The 27,943-nt window shown below is 48.0% G+C and overlaps 1 protein-coding gene across 2 annotated transcripts; it reads right to left on the minus strand.

The window, feature by feature from the left end:
• Positions 1-27,921, minus strand: LOC119401857 (uncharacterized). Of its 2 annotated transcripts, none has more exons than XM_037668853.2 (8): positions 27,667-27,921; positions 21,925-22,096; positions 19,956-20,193; positions 18,517-18,669; positions 16,202-16,484; positions 14,306-14,666; positions 3,035-3,383; positions 1-1,957 (listed from the first exon to the last, which is right to left on the minus strand). In XM_037668853.2, the coding sequence occupies exons 1-8, from the start codon at positions 27,850-27,852 to the stop codon at positions 43-45; spliced, it is 3,657 nt and encodes a 1,218-aa protein (XP_037524781.1). In that variant the 5' UTR covers positions 27,853-27,921; the 3' UTR covers positions 1-42. The 2 variants fall into 2 exon arrangements, with proteins under 2 accessions (XP_037524781.1, XP_037524780.1); XM_037668852.2 differs by having other exon boundaries at positions 16,181-16,484.
• Between the last annotated feature and the right edge of the window lie 22 nt (positions 27,922-27,943).

The raw sequence follows: 27,943 nt of genomic DNA on the forward strand, positions 1-27,943 counted from the left end.
TATTTGGAGCTGATAGACAATATAGCAACATTGAAAGCATTTTCAGAGTGACTCCACATCTATAATGTCTTCAACTGAGTCTTGTAGTTCGCTCAAGGGGTCTTGATAGCGTTTCTGCTCTTCATTATAAATCGTCCTCATCATATGGCTTATCATCGAGATTCTCATCTGGTAATGATCAACATTACCGTCACCACAATCCCAAATCCAAGCATCACGAACACGCAAGCTTCTGAAAAGGCGTTCTTGAGTGGCTTCGTCCATATCGCCTGACCGGACTGTGTCACTGACATTCGGATCGGAACCTAGCGTGCTCACCCTGCGGTGAACTTTGGCCCGATGGCCCAAAGTGCTAGACACCAACCTCCTGGTCGTCTCTATCGCACGGTCAATCGTTTCCGTGGAACACATGCACCGTTCCAAAATGTGCTGCTTGAACTCAGGAACGTCCATCGAGCGCCGCAGCTTGACGCCCATATCGAGAGTGAGCTTTCTGTCGAAAATCTTGACCACTCGTTGGGGCGCGCACTCAGCAGTTGAGACAACTTTAACTGCCCGTGGTTGCACTCGCTGGTTTCTCCTGATAGTGGATAGCACTTCGGGAATGAAGATGGGCTCGCGCAACTTGCCGCACGTGAGCCTGAAGTCCACGAGCCAGCGGCACTCCGTGAGGGCGTCGGGCAGCTCTTCGTAGAACGTGGTGTTGTCGTCGGCTTCCAGGCATGTGATATGAACGTGAAGCTTCCGGAGGCTCTCGTTCATTCGGCAGAAGCGATGGAACCAGATTGGCACTGGATGCTTCAACGCCCATCCACTCATGGTGAGCGAGCGAATCGAGACGCTGGAAGCGAGCCCTTGGAACAGTAGGATGGAGGCGAACTCGCAACACGTGTCCGCCAAAGTGACGCTGAGCTCAGTCAGATTGTTGCTCGTGGCGGCGAGCAGAGACAGGCCCATAAAAGCGACGTCGACGATCCCGGGCAAAGACACGTCTATCTCCAAGCTCTCCAGCGTGTCTGCTACTGCGAAGAAGGGTAACAGTGCTAGAAGGTGGCTGAAATCAAACGAGTGACTTTTGAGCGTTTCTGTGGGAGAATCGCAAAATGAAAGATTCAACTTGCGGAATGTCACATCGTTGCGGACGGCAAAGATTAGAAGCTGAAATTCTTCAGCGAAGTACACTTTGTTAACGCGTACAGTGGCCGCGGGGTTGCTTTTCTGGGAACTCGCTGTGTGCTGACGCTGTCGAAAGGCGTGGTCGATAATCTTCCGCGTCACGTCAGCGTGACTAACTAATGGCGTAGGCAGCACTCGACCAACCTCGAGGACTTCGAGAGTCCTATTGGCATCCAGTGCATCCACAAGAATATCCAGGTGCTCGCAAGTAAGCTTGTCGCTTCTGAGGTGTAGCTCCTTTAGATACCGTTGTCGACCATCCTGATTCGCAGTGGCCCGTACTTCGGAAGGCAGTTGTGGAGTTTCCTTAACGCCGTTTTTCTTAAGACCTTCCGCTATGGCTTTAACGCCACGCGTCGTGATGAACGAATTCTCCAAATTCAGAACTTCCATTCGGGCGTTTGCTATGAACTTTCTCAGTATGAACTGGTAATAGCGGGTTGGAAGGGCCGACTCCATGTCGATAGGCAGAGAAAGGCGCTTCAGGTGAGTGTTGAGCTCGGCTAGGTCGCAGAGCTTCATGAGCTCCGAAGACGTGGTAAGCTCATGATTGATCTGGACTTCGATGACTTTCTTGTTTTCGCCTAAGCGTTCCAACATTGGCTCCAGGTCACAGGCAACTCCAAAGTGGACCTGCCTTAGACGCCTACACCCAGTTCCCGCCAGCAGTCGCGACAGTTGCTGGCTTCGTTCGATCCACAGTCCGGGATTTAGCAGAGAGATGGAGAAGCACTCAAGGAGCGGCAAACCCTTGGCCGCTTCGATAAGTCCGTCCAAGTTTCTGAAAGCGAATTGAATATAATTTTCAGGTGCCATCAACAAGATTACCTAATCTATATCAACCAGGCACAAACAGCTGATTTTTTATTCACCAAAAGCATACCTTCATTATGCACGCCGTAGTATACGTCCCCAAAGCAATTTTGACCACATGGTGCTCTGTAAATCTCTGTTCTCTAGGCGTTCATCTGAATCTTGAGTTATCGATCGCGTTGCCGTATGATAAACATATGTTTACCAAATCGTAGCTTTCACTACTTCCCTTAATTGTTCGTGTTTGCATCGCGAGTTTGATATATTAAGGGGCCCTGCAATATTTTTCCGGCTGATCATCGAATGACTTCATTACAGGAGTTTATTGCCGATTGAATCGACTGCCGCAGACATCTTTAGAATCCATCAAGTACGTCGCGGCACGGGGCGGCATCCCGCTGCGGCCGCGGTAACTGTGCAGCTCACTTTTCTAAAATCAGCCCGTGGCAGTGATCTTTGTGCTTATGGCGCGATCATTTCGGCTATTGCATCATTTGAGGATAGAAGAGCGAGTGATTTACAGCTGACTTTGAAATTGTAAATTACACTCCACGTGCGGCGCTATAATGTTCTACTCACGCGTTCGCAGGAACCTCGACTTCCGATCGGTAGCATTTTCTGACCATATTCAAAAGGTGTTGCAGGACCCCTTTAAGAATGCACTTTAGTCACACGTAACAGACGCCTTCGTCGAAATCAAGAAGAAGAAATGGACATGGGTAGGGCATATAGCGCGCAGGCAAGATCACCGCTGGTCATTAAGAATAATATACTGGATTCCAGGAGAAGGCAAAACCATAGGGGAAGACAGAAAGTTAGGTGGGCAGATGAGATTAAGAACTAGGCGGGTATAACGTGGCCACAGCAAGCAGAGGACAGTATTGATGGGTGGAACATGGGAGAGGCCTTTGCCCTGCGGTGGGCACAGTCAGGCTGATGATCATAATGATGATGAGTATGAACACACTAGGGGTGACGCGGTAATTGAACTGAGCTCCTGTGCGCAGTGAATAGAATACCACATTGCAAAAATAGACAGCGTCACCTGTCGGCAATTTGGCAACGCTTCAGTGAGAGCTTCCGGAGGAACATGTTGGTCGCAACCAGCGCGGCGAGGCGGCAATTGTCATCCGGGTGCATCAGGTACAGACCGAAGAGCGACAGCTCGGTAAGCTGGGTCACGTGGCCGAGGAAGGAGAAGAGGTGGCGGCCACTAAGCAGGGTCCTTCCACTGACTCCGAGTTCGAGAACCTTGTAGCCTTCGTGGAGCCGATACCCCCGGCAGAACTCGCCGGGAGACTCGGCCACCTCAGTGAGGTCCAGACGCACGCGTCGAAGGCACCGGTGCACACGCATAAGCCACGTGATCAGACACTCTCGCTCGTGGAGGAACTCTGCAAAAGGACACGAATCGAGGACAGCGCCAGAGTTGAGTTCACCTAGAAGACAGTGTAACAATACTGTTGTCATACCGGAAGGAAATTTTTAATAAGCAAACTCCTATAATGATATTAGATACACACAGGGCTGGGCAAAGACACTTTGAAATTGTATCGCGATACGATACAAGATACTCAGGCAAGAAGTATTTGAGATACAGATACAAAATACTACAACACTGATTGTATCCGATACGATACATTCCAATTGTATCTCAAGATACTGCGATACACTCGCAAATTTGTTATTATATAAATATATAAAACGCCTACGCACAAAAGCGTTGGATTGAAAATTTATTGACAGTGACCAATTTTGCTTCATTTGAACTAAATGTCTGATAGATCTCAAAAGTTTTGTACTTCTTGCTCCAGGTACTTAGTTTCATTCCGAAACAACTTAATGGCATTGCTTTAGCTGCTTAACATGACAGCTCTTTACACAAATCGATGATAGCGGTTTTTGCTTGTCGCGTTTGTAATTGATGGGAGTCACTGCTCTGCTTGCTGACCAGCTAGTAGGTTCCCATCTAATCACAAGAACTTTAATAAGAAGCGCCCGCGAGATGGTGCAAATACCGCTATCGAGTTCTAACTTGCCCGTAAACGTAGTGCGGTTTTCGAAATAGTGGATCACCGGAAGGGTCTACGTCACCAAGGACGTGTGCAGCCCAGAAACGTTTCAGACGTATTGCACAGTTGCACAAAGCACCGCAGGACATTGCCGCTATTCACACTATTCCCACTTATAGCTCCGATTACCTGGTGATTAGTAACAGTAAAAGTATTTAGGAAAGCCTAAACAAGGAAAACAGCTATATCTAAGTAACATAGAAAAGCGGTTCCGTATAAAAACTGCGAATAAGTATAGAAACACAATACATGCGGTACCTCCAAGAGCTATGTTGCGTTTTACATCCCAGAAGCACGATATGATTATGAGAGACGCTGTAATGGAGGGCTCCGGAAATTTCGACCACCTGGGGTTCTAAAACTTAAATATAAGCACACGGGCCTCAAGCATTTTCCCTCCATCGAAATGCGGCCGCCGCGACCTTCGGGTCAGCAGTCAAGCACCTCAACCACTAGACCACTGCGACGGGAACCCCTAACAGTTATGACAATTAAATTCAGTGCCTTGGAAAATAACGTAAAACGGATCGTTGGGAGGCTCGTGAGAAAAACGGAGCATTTAGTATAAGAATGTTTCCCGAATGCCATTGCTAAGATATTTAAGAGGGCTCATAGTAATTTACGTTATTATAATGAAAACTAAATTCGCTATTTTACTTAGTAGTAAGCAGAATTTTTGTTATTTTATACTCCAGGCGCACCCGTATTATATATTTGTTCTCATCATCGCCATTACACAACAATAATTTCATGTGGAACATAAGTATGTAAACAATAGCAGAAATGACGCAGACAGTTAAAAGTAAAAATAAAGCAGACTGCTTGCAATTGACAGCACGGTAAAGACATAGTGCAGTAAGCAGACCGGGAAAAAAACAATATAGAGACATGTGTGATGTACGGGATGGAATAGAAGGACAGCTAAGAAAATACTTGTGCTAACAATCAAATTATGATCCTAAATATTTTTTTAATAAAAGAAAAAATAGCCGTACGGCCAGACAGCGCTTGCTAGGTGAATGCTTGTTCTGTTAGATCCAGAGTCGGTACCGTGGTGCTGTAGCTGTTAGAAGCTTATTTATGTATAGTCAACCTCATTGCATGTAAGTCGAACTTTCATCCACGAGATCCTTCAAATCACCGTTGTGTGAAAACCACGAGAAGCAAGGCAACCCCCCATTCTTGCATTCTTCAGACATCGCAACGAAGCACCACGCAAGAGAAACTTCGATAACGGCACTACAACGGCATCAGAATGTGTGCGAAAGGCTCCGCACGCATTGCAGTACGCAGCACAGGACAGTGACTAAGTGCCAAGTGTCATGGCACTGCCACAACTAAAGAAAAAAAAAACGAGAAAACAAAAGGTCGGCTGGGCGTAGGCGCTCGCGGGCTTGTCTGTCGAGACGACGCGAGCGCCACCACGTGACTACTCCACCAATAGGGATGCTCACAGCTCATCGCCTATCCTCGCTGGAAAACTCTGGTGAAAAGATAAAATAATGTAACGACCTTTAGTTTACTTTTGGTGACTTAGTGGCAGCAGTATTAGCTTCAGCAGCGGCGTTCAGCCAACGTTTATTGTTTCGCACCGTGGTGTTGCGATCGCAGTATCTTGTATCTTAAGATACACGATACATTCTTCAATGCATCGGAAATACAGATACTGATACATGTCTTGCGAGACGTATCGCGATACAGATACAAGATACCCAAAGAGTATACGAGATAGTATCTAAGATACATGTATCTTCGATAGTGCCTAGCACTGGATACACATAATTATTACCAAGCACGAGGTATCACACTCACACCTTCGAGATATTAGCGGGAACGTTTTGCGGCTTATCATATTTATAAGAAGCATGATTGCTTCAACCATATTCCGTGGCTTGGTATTATCACTATAGATAGTGCTTTTGGCACTTCTACACAGTCTTGCACAAAATATATTAATACGCACTGAAACACGAGGCGTGACTGTTTCAAAGTATTCACTACGACGCAGCATCGAAACATCGACAAAATGACGGACAGCTCACACTGTAAGGAGTGGGGTTCGGCGGGTCTCGTTACGGTAGCTGGCTCTCAGGGAAGAGACGCGTTCTTTCAAGAAGGAACGTGTTTATTTACATGATGAAGTCAGGAGGTGAAAAGAAGAGAAATAACAGCAAAAGTCTTCGGCTTTTATAGCCCCGAGACTGTCACTGCATAAGCACTGGCAAACCGGTGTCAACGTCTCCCGCCAATCCGGTGACCTGTCGTCCTGGCGTCCGGCCTCCCGAAAGGAGGCAAAGAGTCACACAATACACTCGCCACGCCCCGAAGACTCGTAGGTGAGAAGGTCGGCGAGGAGTTTCAGTCCAAAGGGGAAAGGGCCGATGACCTCCGTTTCCACTGCCAGTAATACTTGGAAGAAGTGTTGAATGATGGCTGCCTCGGGTGAAGGCCCCACCTGGGTTGATGGGAGCGTCTTCAACGGCGCAGTCCCACGCTGACCAAAACGCACGACAAAGCGGGTGTGTCGAATTCCGGAAAACACGCAGACCGCTCCCTCTGGCGCAGGTTAATTTTCCCTGCTGCGGTAGCGTAGAAGGCAGATGTGGCTGGGTGTGAAACTCTCCCGCGGTGCTTTCTCACGCAGAGAACAACAAGCCAAAAGGGGGTCTCCGAATTCCGACGTCCTTTTTCTGGGAAATCCGTCGACAGCGACATGTCCGCCCACCCGGCAAAAGCTCCTACAGGAAGAATCGGCATTCCTGCCTCCGTCTAAGCGCCGATACGGGGGGAGAAGACAGCATTCCGGTAGACAGCTGTACGCTCAATGGCGTCGGCCTCGATGAATTTTTAGGCCAAACGTAACAGCTCCTCCGCCGCCCGGAAAATCTCGGCTGGCCAGCGCTCACAACCGCTGGGCACGAAGAGAATGGTTGGTGACGAGGCCGACGTCCTGTCTTGGAACCGCAACTGCGAACTCGCAACAAACTCCCAAACCACCTCACAATGATCGACAGCAGCAAAGTGAACTATACAACACAATGCCATGCCGTGATCAAGCGCCTTGGACTCGCTAAAAACTCTCCAGGCTTCTCAAGACATAAATAAATGAAAAACCCGCTACTCTAAAATATTGACGGAATTTCGTGCCGCCAAAGCTACAGCATTCATGGAAGAAGGCATGCCAAAGAGAAATAAAAAAAAAGAAAGAACAGTTTTGGTCACATAAGATAACAACAAAAGATACAATATAATGTGGCCCTTGATTCATCAACAACACTTTTCAGATTAGTCTGCTCAGACCATCCGCATTGCCGTGCAATTTCCCTTTTTTATAACGAACCTCGAAGTTGTACTGCTGGAGGGTGAGGCTCCATCGGAGTAAGCGACCATTTTTGTGTGACCTTTGATTGAGCCATGTCAGAGGACAGTGATCTGTCTCAAAGATGAACCTCGCTCCGTACAAATAACATGACAACTTCTGGGCTGCCCAAACCAAACAGGCACATTCCTTTTCGGAAGCACTATAGGCTTCCTCCCGGACCGTTAGTTTGCGGCTGGCATAGAGAATGGGATGTTCCTCATGATCATCACCAACTTGGGTAAGCACAACGCCCATGCCTCTGTCGCTTGCGTCGCATTGAACTATAAACTCTTTACTATAGTCCGGTGCGCGTAGCACAGGTCGTGAAACTAACAATGCTTTTAAACCCTGAAAGGCGGCTTCTTTACCCCCATCCCAATGCAAGTTAGTGGGCTCCCCTTTTCTCAGTGCGTCTGTAAGCGGACTTGCCAGTTGCGAAAAATTGGGAATGTAACGCTGGTAGTAGCCTACAAGTCCCAAGAAGGACCGAATGTCGGTCTTTGTGCGTGGCTGTGAAAAACCGGCAATCGCAGCTGTTTTCAGTTCGGCCGGCTGTCTCGTTCCCTGCCCAACAACATGGCCTAGGTAGGTCACTTGAGAGCAGCCAAAACTACATTTTTCCGCTTTCATTGTCAAACCCGCCCCTCTCAACCTCGAAAATACTTCCCTCAGATGCTTTAGGTGATCTTCCCAGCTGTCTGAAAATATCGCGACATCGTCAAGGTACGGGAGTGCGAACTCCTGTAGGTCTTTCAGTACGATGTCCATCAACTTGGAGAAACTGAAAGGCGCATTCTTTAGCCCGAAGCTTAGAACCAAAGGTCTAAAAGTGCCTACAGGTGAAATGAATGCGGCATAGCGGCTGGCACTTTCTGAAAGAGGAACCTGCCAGTATCCTCTCACGAGATCTAGCGTTGAAATGTATTTAGCAGCGCTGACCCTTTCGATTCGCTCCTCAATATTTGGGATCGGGTACAACTGATCCCTAGTGATGGCATTCAACCTCATGTAGTCTACACATGGACGAGGGTCCTTGTTTGGGACCTCCACAAGTATTAGTGGTGACGTGTAGTCACTCTCAGCAGGCTCGATCACCCCCAGCTCCAGCATGCGCCGTATCTCGGCCTCCATAATCTCCTTCTGTCGTGGGGACACGCGGTAAGGTTTGGATCTTACCGGTTCGGCTGATGTGAGTTCTATTTCGTGGGTTATCAGTTCGGTTCTACCCGGCCGATGACTGAACCTATCGAGATACTGCCTCAGTAGCTCCTTTAGTTCCTGTACCTGTTCAGGCTTAAGCGCTTCCGCGCCTACCGAGAAAGCTACAACCTCTTCAAGGCTAATTTCTGAGTCGGAAGTTTTGGTGAATCCGTCGAACTCGGATTGAATTTCTTCGGGCTCCTTTAGGGCGAGATTCACAACCCCATGTCGTTCTACGTAAGGCTTCATCAGGTTACAGTGGTAGATTCTAACTTCCTTCCTTCGACCTGGCACTTTCAACGCGTAGTTAGTGTCAGAAAGCCTATGCAACACTTCGACTGGCCCGTCCCAATGTACTTCTAGTTTGTTCTTTCGCGATGGTCTGAGAATCATTACTTGATCCCCAATGCTAAATGTTCGAAGTCTGGCATTCCTGTCGTAATAAAGCTTGGCATTCCTTTGAGCCTTGTCCATGTTCTTTTCGACAAGCCCTTGTGTCGTACTTAGTCGTTCTAGCAGATTTAGCACGTATTCTACCACTGTTTGACTATCCCCTCTTTCTTCCCACATTTCTCTCAACATTCTAAGTGGGGAACGCAGCGTTCTGCCATACACTAACTCTGCCGGTGAGAACCCCGTGGCCTCATGTGGGACCGTACGCAAAGCGAACAAAGTAGCTGGAAGACAGCTTTCCCAGTCTTCCTTATGCTCATAACAAAGAGCGCGCAACACTCGCTTCAAGACTGAATGCCATCTCTCGACGCTGTTTGATTGAGGATGGTAGACAGAACTGTGTATCAACCTTATCCCAAACTTCTGTAAAAAAGTTGTAGTTAACGAGCTCGTGAAAACCGACCCTTGATCAGCCTGTATTTCTGCCGGAAAGCCGACGCGTGTGAAAACTGACAGAAGCGCGTCTACTATTTCTGTCGAAGTGGGCTCCTTCAGAGGGATTGCCTCTGGAAACTTCGTGGCTGGGCACAGCATGGTGAACAAATACCTATAACCCGACTTAGTTGCTGGTAGGGGACCCACTATGTCTATCACCAGACGTCGAAATGGTTCTGATATTATAGGTACCAATTTTAGCGGAGCTTTCCACTTTTCCCCAGGCTTACCCGTGCGTTGGCACGTGTCACAGGATCTTACAAATTCCTCCACATCTTTGAAGCACCCAGGCCAATAGTATTCCATTAGCAATCTCTCTTTGGATTTCTTTATTCCTAGGTGGCCGGACCACCCGTTTCCATGGCAGAGGTTCAAAAGATCCTCCCGGTATTCTCTAGGAACGACCAATTGATCTAGAATGCGGCCTCTTTTATCCCTGTAGTGCCGATACAACAAACCTCCTTTCTTATGCAACGTCACGTTGCCCCTAGCGATCCCTTCTTTAGCGTTAAAATGTAATCTAGTTAAGCTAGGATCGTTCTCTTGCTGGGCTGCCAGCGACTCTCTGTTTACTCGTACAAGCCGATCAAAGTTTTTCGAGGCCGGCGACAGTACTGACCCCATTTTGCCTGTGCGAGTGTCAGCTAGTTCTCCCTGATCTAGTTCCGTTGATAAAGCCTCATTTTGCTGATCAGTTGACTCTCCCTCTAGGTCATGATCTAACTCCGTCAATAAAGCCTCATTTTGCTTATCAGCTGGCTCTATCTGCGCGCCTGTAGGGTTACCTAACTCCGTCTCCGTTGACGCTGCGATTGGTTCTTCTGGTGCCACAGAGGCGAGCTCTCGCGCCTTGGACCGAGTCAGCGCTTGAACAGTTCCTTCTCCAAGTTTCTGACCCCGCTCGCGCAGTATCCTGTCTGACCGATTTGAAAATATATACGGGTACTGCAACGACAGAGATGTCGAGACCGCTGCCTCAGTCACAATTTCTCCAAACGGCCCAGTGATCGTTACTTTAGCCATAGGAAGGCAGACGCTGTTTTCCTCTACAACCTGTTTGATCCACGCCACTTCTCCCGTAAAGTCATCTACAGTAATGTACGATGGGTGGACAATGTCCATGGTGGCGCCGCTGTCCCTGAGCACTTTGCAAGGTTTGCCGTTAACCTCCAGGTCATGGAGATACGGGCGTAACAGCTCTTTGTTCTCGTCACTTTCGTCCGCGTAGGAAAAAACCACCTTAGGACTTCTGCAGTTTGCCGCGATATGTCCGGTCTTCTGACAGTTATAACAGCGAATGGGTCTGAAAGCCTCGAACTCTTTTCTTTGGGAATGTCCACCACTCGCGCTTTCACCCTTGTTCTCTGGCGTACTTGTTTCTCCCCTCGGATTGTCTAGCTTTTTCGCCTGTGAGCCCTTTCTGAACGAAAACTCTTTCCGCGATCCCTTTCGCCCGTCCGGTCCTCCACCCTCGATGCTCAGTTTTCTACGCATTGCGTAATCTTCGGCTAACTCGGCCGCCCTTTCCACAGTGTTTACGTTATCTCTGTCTTGCACCCATAGCCTCACGTTCTGTGGAATGCTCCTGTAAAATTGCTCTAGACAGATGGTCTCGATGACCCTGTCTCTACTCTCGTAGGATTCCGCACTTTTCAACCACTCTATTAGGTTTCTCTTCATGCCGTAGGCAAAGTCCGGATATCCCTCACTATCCTTCTTTTCTGTGTTTCGAAACCTTTGACGAAATGCCTCGGCTGAAAGGCGGTACTTCTTTAATAAGGCAGCCTTAACCTTCGCGTAATCATCTGCCTCTTGCGCGCTGAGTCTGGTAATTACTTCAGCCGCTTCATACGGTAACAGCGAAAGCAACCGCTGCGACCATGTACTTGGAGCAAAGTTCATCCTCTCGCAAGTCCGTTCAAAACTCCCGAGGAATATTCCTATATCTTTCCCGACTTGAAAAGGGTTTAGATATTTGTCCATGCGGTATGAATCTATCTCGCTCACTCTCTCAGGAGCCCCTCCACTCGTTTGAGCCAAACGTCTGCTTTCATTCTCAAGTTCGATTCTCCGCAACTCTCTTTCCTTCTCCCGTTCCTCTCTTTCCTTCTCCTGTTTCTCTCTTTCTCTTTCCTTCTCCCGTTCCTCTCTTTCCCTTTCCTCTCTTTTTCTTTCTTGCTCCTCAAACATTTTGAAAACGTTTAACGCGGTTTCAATCTCCCCCTTACTGGCTCTTTCCATAATCAGCTTCACAATTTGAGACCTGCCCATTCCTTCCTCAACCTCAATGCTTAGATCCTCACATACAAACAAAAGTTCGTCTTTTAGCATTGTCTTTAACTCCATGACTGCTGTTTTGCTTTGGTCCTGCTCGCTAATAGTTAGGTGATCCCTATAACTCACTCAATACTCATAAAGAGGTGATCTACCTAACCCACACAAAAAACAATCTAGCTTCTGCACTACTTAAGTGTACACACAAAATGAAGCCTGGAAAGTCATAGCAAAGACCAAGCACTCACCACAACGCAGCACCATGTCGCAAGGTCCATCTCACCGCTGCCAACCAGTTGTAAGGAGTGGGGTTCGGCGGGTCTCGTTACGGTAGCTGTCTCTCAGGGAAGAGACGCGTTCTTTCAAGAAGGAACGTGTTTATTTACATGATGAAGTCAGGAGGTGAAAAGAAGAGAAATAACAGCAAAAGTCTTCGGCTTTTATAGCCCCGAGACTGTCACTGCATAAGCACTGGCAAACCGGTGTCAACGTCTCCCGCCAATCCGGTGACCTGTCGTCCTGGCGTCCGGCCTCCCGAAAGGAGGCAAAGAGTCACACAATACACTCGCCACGCCCCGAAGACTCGTAGGTGAGAAGGTCGGCGAGGAGTTTCAGTCCAAAGGGGAAAGGGCCGATGACCTCCGTTTCCACTGCCAGTAATACTTGGAAGAAGTGTTGAATGATGGCTGCCTCGGGTGAAGGCCCCACCTGGGTTGATGGGAGCGTCTTCAACGGCGCAGTCCCACGCTGACCAAAACGCACGACAAAGCGGGTGTGTCGAATTCCGGAAAACACGCAGACCGCTCCCTCTGGCGCAGGTTAATTTTCCCTGCTGCGGTAGCGTAGAAGGCAGATGTGGCTGGGTGTGAAACTCTCCCGCGGTGCTTTCTCACGCAGAGAACAACAAGCCAAAAGGGGGTCTCCGAATTCCGACGTCCTTTTTCTGGGAAATCCGTCGACAGCGACATGTCCGCCCGCCCGGCAAAAGCTCCTACAGGAAGAATCGGCATTCCTGCCTCCGTCTAAGCGCCGATACGGGGGGAGAAGACAGCATTCCGGTAGACAGCTGTACGCTCAATAGCGTCGGCCTCGATGAATTTTTAGGCCAAACGTAACAACACACACCGAACGGCACAGTCGTCATCGGTACGGCAACTGGTGCTTTAGTGTTCTCGCAAGTTCATAGCTATATGAATGGGAACATGGCTACCCGAATGGTTCATCTGTCATGGCAAAGGGTGATCGTACATCAGTCTCCGTGTTTCTGCGTTCTGACGTTCTTCTGTCGGGCTTGTGAATTTCTACGCATTTTTTTAGCGTAAGAAAGTAGTTATGTTTTAGAACCTTAGCGCGCGTGACCGTTCGGCTTCCACAAGTAAACGTTACGAAATTTTCAGCCCGTCCGACACTGTTTCCATGTCATCATAGCGCGTTAGCGACTTAGCGTTTGACCAGCCATATTAAAGTGAAGTCGCCACCGGCGCTGATACTTAAAATCCTTTCGATCGCGTGACAATGCGTACAAAATCCAAAATCGTAGCTTTCTAGTTAGCTCAATCTTCGAAGCTCGCAGATTCTATTATGTTCACTGTATGTGCGTGTTACTTTGTGTTTATACCAAGCGAACACGTACACAGCGGTCCACTGTTAAAGGGAACATCGGAGTGCTTGGCGGCCGCTCGGCACCACCGCCGGCCGGCGGTTGCAACGGGTTTCGCGCAGGCGCAGAGGGCACCGTGCGCGGTGCTCTTCCGTCGAGTGAACGATTCGCTTCGCGACGATTCGAAGCGCGACAGCTGACGGTAGTGCAGGACGAAACAACATTACTCACACAGCGCACTGCGCCTGCGCTAACCGCCGGCCGGCAGTGGCGCCGAGCGTCCGCCACGGGCTCCGCTGTTCCTTTTAACAGTGGACCGCTGTGTAGAGCACGTTTGTGTAGAGCACGCGAGCAGCCGGCCTTGCTCTTGGGGGCGGCAGTTTGCGGTGGTTGCGGGGTCTGACGTAGTTTCCCAAGAGGCTGCGCGGCGTAATAGACAGGCAGACCTGCTATGCACGAGTGGCAACCTTGAACACGGCCCATGTTTAACCGGATTTGCACTCCGCCTCAGGGCGCTTGCGGCATCTCGATGCCATAAGAATGACGCGTTTGGGCTGATAACACGCGCCGGACTCTTTCAGAACAAACGATGCGCGCTTTCTGGCTGTTGCAAGATACGCGGTCACATGAAAGTGATAACATTGCGTAAGGCGCACAGCCGACGAAACAAAGGCGCTTACCAACATCATTGCTGGTTTAAAGCAGTGTGCGAAGATTTGCATGTCTATCAGGCCGCGCATGCTCCTGGGCACACCTCGTCAGACTCCGCAACCGGCGTAAGGTGTCGCCGAACAGAGCGAAGCCGGCTGCTCGCGCGCTCTACACAGGCGTGGACAGGGCTGTACATCGAAAGTTTATGTTAGTACCGGTTAGTACTAAACATACTGGAGACTATATCGAACTTTCTAATACGGTACTTACGCCCAGGCTCTGTGCGCATTTCGCGTGCTCTGTCAAGGATCGCCTCTGCGTCTGCTCGCTTTGGAAAGTCGCTGTCGACGTGATGCAGCGAGTAGGTTCCAAGATGAATCTCCGCAATCTCAATGTCATAAAAAAGCAGAAATCTGGTCAGGGTGCCCTGGAAGGTCAGGAGCCAGCAGGGTACCTGCTCGCTGTGAGAACACCACGAGTCCAGCGACGCCGCCGACTCCTCGTAGATGGCGCGACGAACGTCCAGAACGAGATATTCGAAGCTTCGTGGTTGTGGAAAGACGCTCGCGCACTCTTCGTGCAGAAACACGGAGAAGCCTGTCAGGTAAGGCGAAACGGAGGCAGCCGGTGCCTGCACATTGTCGAAGATTCGTACCGTGTCAGTAGCACGGGTATTATCAGACACAATCGCATATGACTCACTCGAACTGCTCACAGCAAGAGGGAAAAATCTGGAGGCGACCGTAATCCCCGGCTTAAACATACGTCGGTGTTCATGTGCCCCGGTGTGTTCCTCGGGTCCACTGTGTTTCGTCACGCTGCCGGAGCGGATCTCGGAGGCCATGTAGAAAGAGGCGAGTGGTTGAGATCTGCTCCGCCAGGTGCCGAAACGATCCAAGCTGCTCGCAACATTTTCATTAAGTATGCTGGCAGTTTATTGGTCCTTATCTTACGTAAAGGTAAGCTCCGGTGCCGTATGTATCCAGAATGTAACCAGAACCATTGATTTGTACTTTTTAGAATCTTTCTAAATATCCGGGAAACCGAAAGTGCTAAAAAACAGGAATACCGCTAAAAAACAAAGAATACCGAAGCAGCATTAAGACACACGACCAAGCTTAGTCAGTACCAAGGAGGTTTTAAAAAATTCTGGAGTGGAAGCTCTCGCAACGCCTTGCCAGCAAAAGTGAAGCCAGCTTTTGCCCACCAAAGAGCTCGGAAACATGCTCTTTTCTGGTGGTGCCTACTTAGAGATCAAATGGCTTTCATCTATTAGTATAAGTACTACGTTAATTATAAAATAAAACATCGTTGTTCCCGACAAAAGTAACCTGTCGAGTGGAGTATTGGCGATTGATCTCCAATAAAATTTGCCATGACTTTGAGGCTTACAAATGAAAACTAGTAACACAATGACACACTTGGAGCAGTATCTGAGCCGTAAAAGTTGTCGTATTAAACTCGTCTGGCGTGCGAGAAAAACGCTTGCTTGCCTTCGCCAAACTCCGATGATTTATCCTGCCCCTACTAAGATGGCGGCCGCAGCCGCCACCTTTTGGTGGGCACGGCTTCACTATTGCGCAATAATCGCCACTCCAGCAAATTTTTGGTCAGTACCCACCTGTGATATGCAAGGCCCTATGTAGCAGCATACGAGACGACCAAACGAACCGTAGCGACTGTCACAACATCACTATGCCCTCATTCCACGTGAACAAACTTGGTTGGTAACGCCAAGACAAGGTTACCTTAGGAAAAATGAAACTAAAACAGCCTGTAGGAGGTTCTGTTAGGTTAAATTATGCAGGGTTTTCCAAGGGTTTTCATTATTTTGTAGCTCAGAGATGAATCTTGGCTTCTCATACCGCAATCAACAATCATGGCTTCTGATGCCACAAAAAGAACTGAAAATCAAAAAATTGCAGTCGTTTAAGAAAGCTCCTTTCTAGGGTAGCTGGCGCAAGAACTAGAACTAGAAACTAGCCGGCGCAAAAACTAGAAAATGACGGAAAGAATCTGGACCATTCGCACGACTCTTTTTTTTTTGTTTCGTCTTTCTCTTCACCAGAGTTTAGCGCTTTATAACTTTATTTTCGTAATTGAGGACCAATTATAATCCTCTGATGCAACCACATGCGCACTTACTTCTGGCGATTTGTTGCCAACATTCGTGATCTCCTCCAATGTGCGCGCAGTTCTCGTTGCGACTGCAGAGCTTGGAGCCGTAGTCTTCGAAGTATGCGGCTGCGTTCGCGTGCGTCGAGGCTCCCTGGACACTGGTTGCGGCCGCTTGAACACCCCGTCGAACAATGTGGGAGTACCCGGACTTTCTTCCATTGGGCTATCGGGCTGGGAGCGTGAACTAGCCGGTCTGCGAGCCGCCGCCGTGGACTCCCTCGATTCGGAAACAGCCCTCCTTTTGTATTGGGCATTATTCCACCGCTGTTCCCTACGAGGAAGGGAGAGAAAATTAGTCGCGCTACGACTGCACATCGCACAAGTCGGTGGCAGTCGATCGCACGCAGCTTCGAATTTTCGAATTTACGGCGAAGACAAAAAAAAAGATGTGCTAAGTGGCACTAGTGGTGCAAGGCTTGACTACCAGCGGAGCTTGTGGCTGACCTGGCTTCTGTCATCTTCTACAAGCTTGACGAAGTCTTTGCTAAGTTTAACTATGCATTACAAGGCTTGAAAATGTGGAGCGTATAACTATATTGCTTGGCGAAGTGTCGTCGTTGCTACGTGAAGTGAATGATTAATTAGTATGACAGTGTGTTGTCAATTGGTTCAGTGCTAATAGCAATGTCTTAATTAGCAAGGTTGTAATTACCAGTTAACCTATATTAGCCTTAATTAGTAAGGTATTTTGAAGATGAAGAGGACGAAGAAAGCGCGCGCCGGCCGAGCAACGCTGTAAGGTAAAGGCTGATCATGATTAGGATAGTATTTGTTCACTCTGCACGGCCTAAGCTCGAGCTAAAATAGCTCCGCTGTTAAAAAAATTGGAGGCAACCCCAATTCTTGAATCAGGTGTCTGGTAGTGGCATTCGCACGCAGGCGTTTGTGTGACCAGGTGTATTCCTTGGGTTAACATCAATGAAAACCAGCAGATAACGAAGCGAAGGAAGGTATAGGAGACGTTAATCTTATTGTTTTAAGTGTACTGTAGTAATTGTGATATAGATGTGAAGAAAGCAATATGGACGAAAAGGCAACTTGCCGCCGGCAGCGACCGAACCGCGTAATCCGAAGGTTTCAGGTTCTAGACAGCACGGACGAACAATCTTCCGTCAAACATCGTCCTTCATGCCAACTCGATTCGCTTCAAAGCCGCCGTTCAATCACATTTCGTCAAGATCAACTAGTTTTCTTCACTCACTACTTACGCAAAACAATGTCCTTGAGGAAGTTCAAGGGAATATTGGGGCTTAAACAGATGACACTTCTTTTAACAGGGGTTGTCGCTTGAGCCAAATTTCAAAGCAGTTGCTGCCTTGAAGAAGATCGCGATGATTGGTGGGGTTTCACGTCCCAAAACAACGATACGATGACGAGGGACACCGTAGTGGAGGGCTTTGGACATTTTGACCATCCGTTGTTCTTAAAGGTGCGCCCAAATCTATAGTTACATGGGCTTCGTGCATTTCGCCTCCATCGAAATGCGGCCGCCACGACCGGGATTCGACCCCTCGACCTTCGGGTCAGCAGTAGAGCACCATAACCACTAGACCGCCGTGGCGAATGCCTTGAAGACAAGGCCGCTGTCCGAAACGTTGGTTCCAGCGACACTCCCGCGGTCCATGCGGTATTTTCAGTAAAATAAATAACTTCATTTATTTAAATAAATAGATAACATAACCCCGCAACCACGGTGTAAGAAAAATAATTTAGGTGTGGACACTCCACCCGACGGCGCGTCCACATAATGTTCGCCTCTTTCCTCCTCTCGGCCCCCATGTCGCAGCGCCTCCCACGCAACCGCGGCCGGCGCATGTACTATAGAAGACGAGCTGCGTGCGTAGCGTCCGTAACGGCGTTGCGCACGTGAGAAGTCAGCGAGCAGAAGACTGCTCACGCGCTCTAAGCAAGACGCCGCGCTTTTACGTACGCAACGCTGTTAGGGACGCTATGTGCGTCGGGTGCGCCGTTTACACCGTGGCCGTATGAAACTCGCCGTTCAGTTGCTCTATCCTCCTCCGCGTGCACGGTTAAAAAAATGCATTGAGGTGAAAAAAAATGAAGAAAAACGCGCGTTCGCCTCGTCGCAATAGGTTTCTTAAGCCCCCATGTCGCAGCGCCCCCCACGAAACTGCGGCCGGCGCATGTGTTAAAGGCGAACATTATCTGGACGCGCTCTCCTTCGCGACGGGCGGAAAGTGTCCACACCTAAATTATTTTTCTTGCACCATGCCCGCAACATATGTCTAATGCAGCGTATAATCCATGCACAAGAGCGCAAAAAACTGTCGTTTCCCATCTACCTGTAAGCTTCAACGGCGGGAGCGTCTCTGTGATCACGTGATCCAGCAGGCCTGCTTAGCCGAGCGCCTATCTCGTCCAGAATTCGCTGCGCAGCCCGCCACCGAGAACGCAAATGGCGAAGGCGCTCGTCCAGCCGGCCTTGTTCGTCAGAACTGTAAAACACCAATTGCACAGGAGTTTGTTTCAGCCGGAACGTCGTTAAATCAATGTCTTATCTGCCTATAGTCGGATGCAACTTTACAAGTCTGTGGCAATTCCGCCTCAAAGGCGGATCCGTACAAGCCTGCCCCCAATGGGCGCACACTCTAGACTGACGTCATGAGCCTGAAGTCCGGTGACCCCGCCTTCAGGGAACATTTCCGAACTCATGAGCGGGACTATTTACTTAGTCGCGGAGGCCATCGGCTGCCACGCTTCGGTAATCTGGGCGGGGCTTCTCCAGACTTCTCAAGATGTATCCGACTACAGACAGCCGGCCAGGTTTGGCGAGGCCGCTATTGCTGGTTCGGTCGCTGTATTGATTTATGGACGTAAGTACGCAGCTTATTCCTGTACTAAATGTCAGTAGAAAACAGGGTTATGTAACCTTCGTACGCGAAATAGCGAAACAGTTTCAGTAATCGAACCTCCCTTCGAAGAAAAAAGCAATCCTACCGAAAACTTGACCACATCTGAGATCATAGGTCATATCTCTGCTCATCGCTGCTTCACACGGACCTCCCAATGTACGAGCGCATTGTATTATTTAATTTATTACATTTATAACTGCCGTATGTGCTTCCGAGTCTATACTCAATCATAGCCTACCTATGTAAATAGGTGTGTGACGGTGTTTGCATATAAATCATTTTCTACACAACCCGTATATGAAGCTTTTGTTCACATTTCATAAAAATTATCTGCCACGTGTGGCTGCGCTAAAAAAAGATGCACAGCCTCAGGTGGCCCCTCATGAAAGAATAAGTAGTTGATAGTTTGCGCCTACCCGTTCATGTAGTGTGTCTTGCCTTAAGTTAGTGTTTTGTAGCTACTATGTAGCGCAAAGTTTATAATAATGAATTTTGGGGTTTAACGTCCCAAAGCCGCGATATGATTATGAGAGACGCCGTAGTGGAGGCACACAGACAATGAACTTTAATGACACATAATGAAATTTAATGTCCAGACAATGAACTTTAACGGCCGTAGTTGAGGGCTGCGGAAATTTCGACCACGTGGGGTTCTATAACGCGCACCTGAATCTAGGTACACGGGCCTCAAGCATTTTCGCCTCCATCAGAAGCGCGAGATTTCCCTACTTATGTTCGAATATGTGATACCAAAATTTACGCGTTACTGTCACTGTGAACAGCAAATATCTATTCGATGTTCAATGAAGATTCACAATGGCGTCTACTCTAATTACGAATATGGGAGACTGATTTAGTAACGTGAATACCTTTCCCCCATAGGTGCAACTTGTTCCTCTGAACCGGGTCTTACGGTGTCTTCTTCCGCCGTACTTCTCGCATTTGTCGATGTCTTGGGCGAAAGCGCCCCTGGTGCATTAACACCATTTTTGCTGAGATAATGTTCTCCTGAAACGTCAGTTGTGTTCTCTGTACCAAGTCGTCTTCGACTGATGCCAGCGGGCTTCGACGATGGGGTGGAAGACACCATCGAGATGGGCTCTTCTCCTATCAATGGAGGCACGGCGAACGACGTTGTTGTGTTAACGAAACAAAAATTAAACGGACACTAAATAGAAAGGCGAATTTTCTCGTATTAGTAAATAACTCTTTCACAATACCAAAAACAACACGCTTCCCGCGAGAAGACGCTTGGTAAGTGAGAAAACGCGCTAGAACAAAATGCGGCTGGCGCCGCCTCATTCAAGATCACGCACCAGTCGCCGTGACGTCATAGTTTCTGACGGCATCTGCTATAGGGTCTACGTAGTTCCTAATCGGTAAAAAAGAAACGCATCGTGTTCTGAGGGAGCCAGAGACCTAACATACCAAGTTTCAGGAACTTTCGTCAAGCAGATGCAGCCGAAATACGAAAAAAATACTTTAAAATTCGTGACGTCACTATCACCGATTCAAGGAGGAAATTTTAAAGTTTCACTTTTGTCTTCGACTTTCTCGTCAAATAATAAACCTATGGTGGTAAAATTAATGGCACTAAAGTTATCAGAGGTAATATATCAGTCTAAACTAATTAATTGCTTCACTTTAGTGTCCTTTTAACAAGATTACACGATTAAGAGGAGTACCAGCCCCAATGAACAAGTTTAACATTAGAAACTTTTTCACAGGCCAGAAACTGCTAGAAAGAAATCTGTTCAGTCTCTATGCTACAGTAGACTTACCATATTAACTTACGCGATTAATCCAGTAACACTGACAGCAGTATATTCAATGACAACTTTCTTCCCTTTTGTGATTCTTTGTTACCACATGGAGGAAAGAAATATTACAACGTGTTAATATTAACTGTGCGGGTTATAGAAAGCTAATACGGGAACGTAGTCGATAACCGTAATATATAATTGTTAAGGTTTAACGTCCCAAAACTACAATGTCCATAACCGTCAGCAGACTTGACCCTCCTCTAGGCTTTGTGGTGCTTCCTTGTTGCACATCAGGAACTTGGAAGAATTCGGTATCTTTTATGGCTGTAACGGCATATGCAGCATTGTCAATGAGAGACACAAAAATTAAATTGCGCTTTTGAATGCAGATGACTTTCTTCACCACTCCACTAGAAACTAGTCCCTGAGTTAAGTAAAAACTTAGAGCGCAAAAAAACGACGCAGGATCAAGAAAGAGGAACGCACACCACAAGCGCTCACTCGCAACTGAATTTTACTGGACGAAAGAACGTACGTATATACGTACATCACATCGCGCATGTCACGAGGAGTTACAGGCCTACAACCCAAGGCACGTGTTCAGTGTCTGTTGATAAAGTTTAATTCTTTGTTATGTAAAGGTAGGGATGGCTGGTTAACACACATCGCCGCGTTCGCAGACCGCGCGAGAAATTTCGGAGGCGTACCACATCACAAAGAACGCGGCCATATGTGTTAGCCAACCATCCCTATCTTTACATGACACAGAATTCATTTTTATCAACAGACACTGAACACGTGCCTTGGGTTGTAGGCCTGTAACTACTTGTGACATGCGCGATGTGATGTATGTTCGTTCTTCTAATAAAATTCAGTTGCGAGTGAGCGCATGTGGTGTGTGTTTCTCTTTCTTGGTCCTGCGTCGTTTATTTGCGCTCAAAGTTTTTACTTAATCATGAGATACCAACTAGCCAACCTGGCTATATTGTTACAGAGTCCCTGAGTACTTAAGCTGCTACAAGAATACAGCAAACCGAACCGCGGTTGTTTCACTGTAAATCATTACGCCACTTACCCCGAGTGCTTGCCTTATTACATTCATTATAAGGGCTCCTGCTAATTGTGCATGGCTTAGAGTGTCTACTCGTCGACTGGGGGCTGGGTCGCTGGACTTGTCTGCTTACGGACTGTGATCCACCGGTCATCCATTTCGAAAGCCAGTCTGTATACTCCTGCGGCCGTTCTTCCTGAAATGGGATTTCGTATTTCACTTAGGCAGTTGAAGGGACACTAAAGAGAAACAATTAATTGGTTTAGATCGATAAATTGTGCATTGAGAACTGTAATGTCGTTAATTTCGCTATCATATGTTTATTAATAGCGGAGAAAATTAAGTTCAAAGTCTCATTTTTAAATTTCGCGCCGTAATCTCCCCGCGTGACGTCACGGATTTCAACGTGTATTTATCGTATTTTGGCGCCATTAGCTCAAACTTGGTATGTTGAGTCTATGGCACTCTCAGAGGGCAATGTACTTCATTTTTACCGATTAGGAACTACGTAGTCCCTAGTAGGCGCCATCAAAACATGTGACGTAACGGCGAATGGTGCGGAAACTTGAAGGTGGCGTCGCCACCCACATTTTGTTCTTGCGTGTTTCCTCGCTTGCTAAGCGTCTTCTCGCAGCAAGCGTGGTGTTTTCGGTATCGTGAAAGAGTACTTTACTAATATGAGAAAAATGGTTTTGCTTTTTAGTGTCCCTTTAAATGTTACCAGCTGTCAACGTAGATGGCTAGGTATTTCGACACTTATGTTTTCTGAGTTAGCCTATAATCAGTTACACTGCCCGTGCTAAGCCAAAACAAACGACCAAAGGAAAAACAGTTGTCAACACTGTAACTGAGTCTCAAACTAGCTCCATCAGATAGCTCAGACGACGTACTTATGAACATTGTCGAGTGAGTTCATCGATGGTTGATGAGCATGTCTAATATATTACTGGCAGCTAGGTAAACAGCCAGCACCGTAAGTTTAGACATCTTTTCACTTCGACGCAAGGGATCAAATCCTAGTAAAAGCGCTGCACTTTGCATTGGAGGAATACAGGCAAGCTGTTTCATGTGCGAGTGCGCGTTCGCTCACTCACATGCTGTGCGATCGAGACAGATTATACGCGTCGGTTTCGGTGCCACCAGTTTTGCTGAAGCCTTGCTTCGCATCATTAACAGCTAAGCGAACAGTGCCACAGACCACGGTAGGCGCATATGGATGAAAACGGTTGGGATGGTGCATTAGACGTTTCATGACCTCAATTCTCGTCTCGAGATGCGAAAACATTCCTTTAACAGTTCAAAATGGCGGCGGCCGTGTGTCTTATGCGTATCGTCTGTACCTTCCGTTTGCTTTCGTTTTTTGGGTCTAGCGTCGCAAAGCGAATCGAGCACTGTCATTGCAGAGAACCGGGACCTCTAGCATTTCGCTTCCATCGAAATGTGACCGTCGCGGCTGCGATCAAAGCCGCTTTTTTGGGGTCAGCCTAATAATAATATCTGGGTTTTAACGTCCCAAAACCACGATATGTTTACGAGGGTCGCAGTAGTTGAGGGCTCCGGAAATTTCGAACACCTGCAGTTCTTTAACGTGCACCTAAATCTATGTACACGGGCCTCGAACATTTTCGCCTTTATCAAAAATGCAGCCCCCGCGGTCGGGATCTCTTTTAGGTCGGCCGTCCAGCACCGTAACCACAAGGCTACCACGACAGCTCACGGTATACCTTCGACGTTGTGCGGTTCGGCTATTGTTTTAACTTACAAGCGACGCGACAACTTCCTAGAATACTTCAACGGCAAATCTTTCGTGAACACAGACACAATGCACAGGTGATGCCGCCATACCAAGGAAAAAGCGTTATATTTTTTTTAGTTGCATCGAAGGGCGCGATAGCGAAACGAGTCCATTACAATATCAATGGTATTCCTTCCAGGCATCATGAACGTGCAGCGCTTTATACGTCTTGTCGTAGGTTCATGCTTCTCGCTCTGCGCTGATAAAAGTGACATCTCACTAAAATTTCTATGCATCAAACGCTGGCTGACAGGGACAAAGAATATGTTAGAACTTTAATCAGAAGTTTATTTTGCCAGGATGTCGCGACGATTGCCGTCTCACTATCACTAGTGCTGTTCAGTGCACGTCATCGCTGTTCAGGAAATTGCATATATATGTCAAATATCTGTCTAGAGGGAAGAGTTTTTGCGTATAGACATATTTCATTGCAATTCAATACGGAAGGTAACGAAGTACTGTAAGAGGCGTTATGGCACCACGAGCCCGATTGAAACTGAGCGGCAATTCTGGTTGGGGAACGCTGTGATTGGAACATTTTCACAATTTGGTTACCGAAACTCAACACTATTAGTTTTTTAGCATGGCGGCGAATAATGCGGTGGCAACGATACCAGGCATCCGCATAAACTTCCACTGTTAAGAGAAGGAAATGTGCCTGTCCAGGAACAATGGCAACCAGAAGGTCGCCATATCCGCGTCGCCATCGCTGTACACTCTAAGAAAAAAAAAGAGTATGCGTGACTCTTTTCGGAGAGTTCTGACTTGCCACGTATAGGACTCTCTTTAAATAGTCACGGTGACTCTCTTGATGGGCCAGGGTCGGCTCGCTCTAGGAGAGTCCCCTGACCCTCTAGGAAGAGTACAAAGACTCTCATCGGGAGGATCACGTTACCACTCATAGGGAATCAGACGACTCTTGCCGGTAACGCTCCTAGGGGAGTCAAGGGACCCACACCGAAGCATCAAGCGACTCCACAAGTATTTTAAGCTACTCATTTGATCCTTGCTCTACTTTTGCGCGACTACTGTTGAAAATAGTGGAGTATTCATTTTAAGCAAGTCGAATAATACTTGCCGTTCTGCCCAGCGACTGTAAAAAAAGAGTAGTTCAGTTTTAGCATTATTTTAATAAAACTCGTCAAAACAACACATATTTTCCAACGAAGTTATATGGAAAGCGCGAAAAGGTGGTCTGTGATTTCCAATTAAGAAGTTTGGGTATTCCTCATTTACATGCTTCTATGAGTATAGCCAACTAAACAGTGTGACTGTAATGTGCACAGTGTCATATGGTGCTAAATGAACAGCAGAAATCGCCATCATGTTTCCATATTTATTCCTTGTGATTAAGAATAAATAAATAAGTGGTGACGGCTTGAGGCATCAGACTTGTGGCTTGCTAGGTTGTCGCTCCTGTCCAGCGTCAGCACCACGAAAAACGGTATCTGAAAAGCAGAACGTGATATTATGATGAGAAAATGAAATTGCAGTGAAAGTTTGCAAAACCTACACAATAAGTGGTTCACACAGACATAATAAAGGCTAACAACAAAACAACAAAGCACATCCTCCGGCAGCCAGGGGCATGCCGTGAGCGGTTATTGACCGCACGTTTTACAAACGTAACCCATCCTTAAATACTCAGATAAACAGATGCGAGTACTAGGGCTCGAACGACACCCAGCGCGTGCGTACGCCGTCTACGTCGAGATCAGACATGTCATATGCTAGAATTAGCGCACATAACTCCCACAATCACGTACACTCACTCGATTCTGTTATAGCGCCCAACGTCATCGCAGTGTATGCAAACCACGAAAACAGAAAACAGAAACGAGGGAAAAGAGTGCACGCCGGCGGCCGCAACAACGCGCGCCGTCGAAAGTCTAGAGCTTTTTTCACTTTACCGGCGAGGCGTGTCCAACTTCAATGACTACCGCGTACATTCTGGAAGCCACCGTACTATATCTGCACCTCAAACTACCGTCTTTAAGCCAACAAAAACCATTACATATAGTGCGTCTGAGCGTTCTGTACACAGGCTTTTTTTTTTTTTTTTCGCGCTCCCACGCGTGGAAGCACGCCGCACACTCAAGGTCGATGGAAATGTTATTATGAAGTAGACTAAAGTGCACCTCAAAACGACATCTTGCACCTTCAGTAGTGTAGACACGACGTGCGATCAGCAAGAAATGACCCTCGATTATTGTTTGCATCGCTCACTTTATATGGGAGCTGGTACAGCAACGCGCATAACGGTGGCAACTCGTTAACTGACAGCTTTAGTTGGGCATCCGCAACAGCCCCGCGGATACAGGCTACTGTTGGAAATGGCGGGCAGATTCCGCAGAGCTGCTGCAGACGCCCAGCTAAAGCTGTATAATTAGTACCTACGAAAGCAGTACACTCACCGTTTACTGGCGCCCGTTGTCGGTGTCTGCAGCTCCATGAATATTCCGCCGTCCAAGCGTCACTTCGTGCACGGAGCCGGCTTCAGTACCACCGAAGACGCGCAACCAACTCATCCACGCAACGCATTCCAATAGACCAGGAGACTGAGACGACTGAGACATGGGTGTTCTCTGACAGAGAGGAGAGCGGCGCGCCACCCCGGCGCCAACCCCGTCTGCGTCTGCGTCGCCGAGCAAGGCGCCACAACGGCGCCAAAGGGCGAGCGTGCGATATGTATGGCGTATACGGCGGTTCTTCCGTATACCGAAGCCAATCGAAACGCGCTTCAGGAGGGTCCAGTGACTCCTTCCCAAATGCGAACTCTTTTTCTCTGCCTGTACCTTCCAAAAGGGGTCAGATGGACACCCGAAGGGAGTCACGGTTCCATGACCCTCTTTTGACTCTCTTTTTTCTTAGAGTGTATCTTGTGCGCCCAAAACTTTTTCATCCCTACAAAAGTGGCAGCGCACTTGTCACAACAGGCTACAGCAACACAGAGCAGCATTGACACCTACTGCACTGTCAACCAATGAGTTGACCTAAGAAAGCCCTAGCTTGATGTCCTGTTACCATGTGGTAGGCAAGTGCTCTTGTGCAAACACTATATCGCCAGACTGAAGACACCCCTTCTTGCTTCATTGTTTATTTGCCGCCTGGAACATCAGTCTGGATTTGGATTATTTGTCTCTGGTGGAGTATCAACAAACTTGGAGTACGCTTGAGCATCGCCTTCTGGAGTCGTACGCGATGACGTAATCTGACCCCGTTCGCATCGCCTTCCCATTCGCTAGCCGACTTCGCTTCTCGGTATGCACCTCAACCGCGCCGCGAGGAAAAAAGCGTCTGTGCCCGTAACACTGGCTGTTTCAAACTATCCTAGAATGCCAACTGCAAGCACAGTTGCGAAGGGCCCACTGTGACATAATTCATTCTGCGAACTAGCGAAATGCCCACTACGCGTTCGTAAGGCAATACACGCACCTACGCAGCTACACGCGTTGTTGATCCTGTTGCTGCTGATAACGATTAATTGTTCCTGAGCGCTTTGTAATGAGTGGGCCTTTAAACCACGCACTCGCTGCGCAGTTCACATGGTGTGACGTCTAGTGTGCCACTACGCTTCTGTCACGCAATATTACACGTGTTAACGCTGACCCCCCTCACACTACATGACGCCTGCACAGGGTTGTTTTTACACCGAAGCAGTTTTAACCACTGGCGTGGCTTTGCGGTAGAATGCCTGCTTGCCACGCCGAAGGCCTGGGTTCGATTCCGGTTCGAATCCATTGTTTTTTATTATTGTATTGCATCCAGTGCAATTTTTCGCTCACAACCTACGACGCCGGTACCAAAATTTCTTCGAAACGAGGTCATTAACGCTATCGCGTTAGTATCGCAAGTATCGGTGATTGTATATTCCCAGCACTGGCGTACGGAAGGCACCAAAAATAGCAATGCCTGCCACTTGCTCAACATTCGTAAAACACGTTGGAAACACCTGTGGCCACAGCACTTACCTTTACGGTAGCCAACGTACTAGTATTCCCAGGCAAGGCGGTCATCATCATCTTCTGGATGTCTTCACTGGTAAAAAGCGCACGCCCATCGCTTCCTTCCTTCGCGCTCTTAGGTGGCGGCTCACTGTTTGAACCATAGCGCTCGCGACTTCGTTTAACTTTCCAGAGCTCTTCAGCGTTGTCCATGCCTCGGTGTTATGCTTTGCGCATAGAGCCGACGATGTGGCGTCTGCAGTCGGTTACGACCTAGGAATAGATGTGTGCTAACGTCCACGGT

The sequence above is a fragment of the Rhipicephalus sanguineus genome, chromosome 8 (genome assembly GCF_013339695.2).
Source record: "Rhipicephalus sanguineus isolate Rsan-2018 chromosome 8, BIME_Rsan_1.4, whole genome shotgun sequence".
NCBI classification, from domain to species: Eukaryota; Metazoa; Arthropoda; class Arachnida; order Ixodida; family Ixodidae; genus Rhipicephalus; species Rhipicephalus sanguineus.

Coding starts and splice junctions, on each gene's coding strand:
- LOC119401857 (XM_037668852.2), bottom strand. CDS start 27,852: ATGGACAACGCTGAAGAGCTCTGGAAAGTTAAACGAAGTCGCGAGCGC. Junction 20,194..21,924: donor TAATAAGGCAAGCACTCGGG/GTAAGTGGCGTA, acceptor CTCCATTGATAG/GAGAAGAGCCCATCTCGATG. Junction 3,384..14,305: donor AATGCGCACAGAGCCTGGGC/GTAAGTACCGTA, acceptor GTCCTTTTGCAG/AGTTCCTCCACGAGCGAGAG.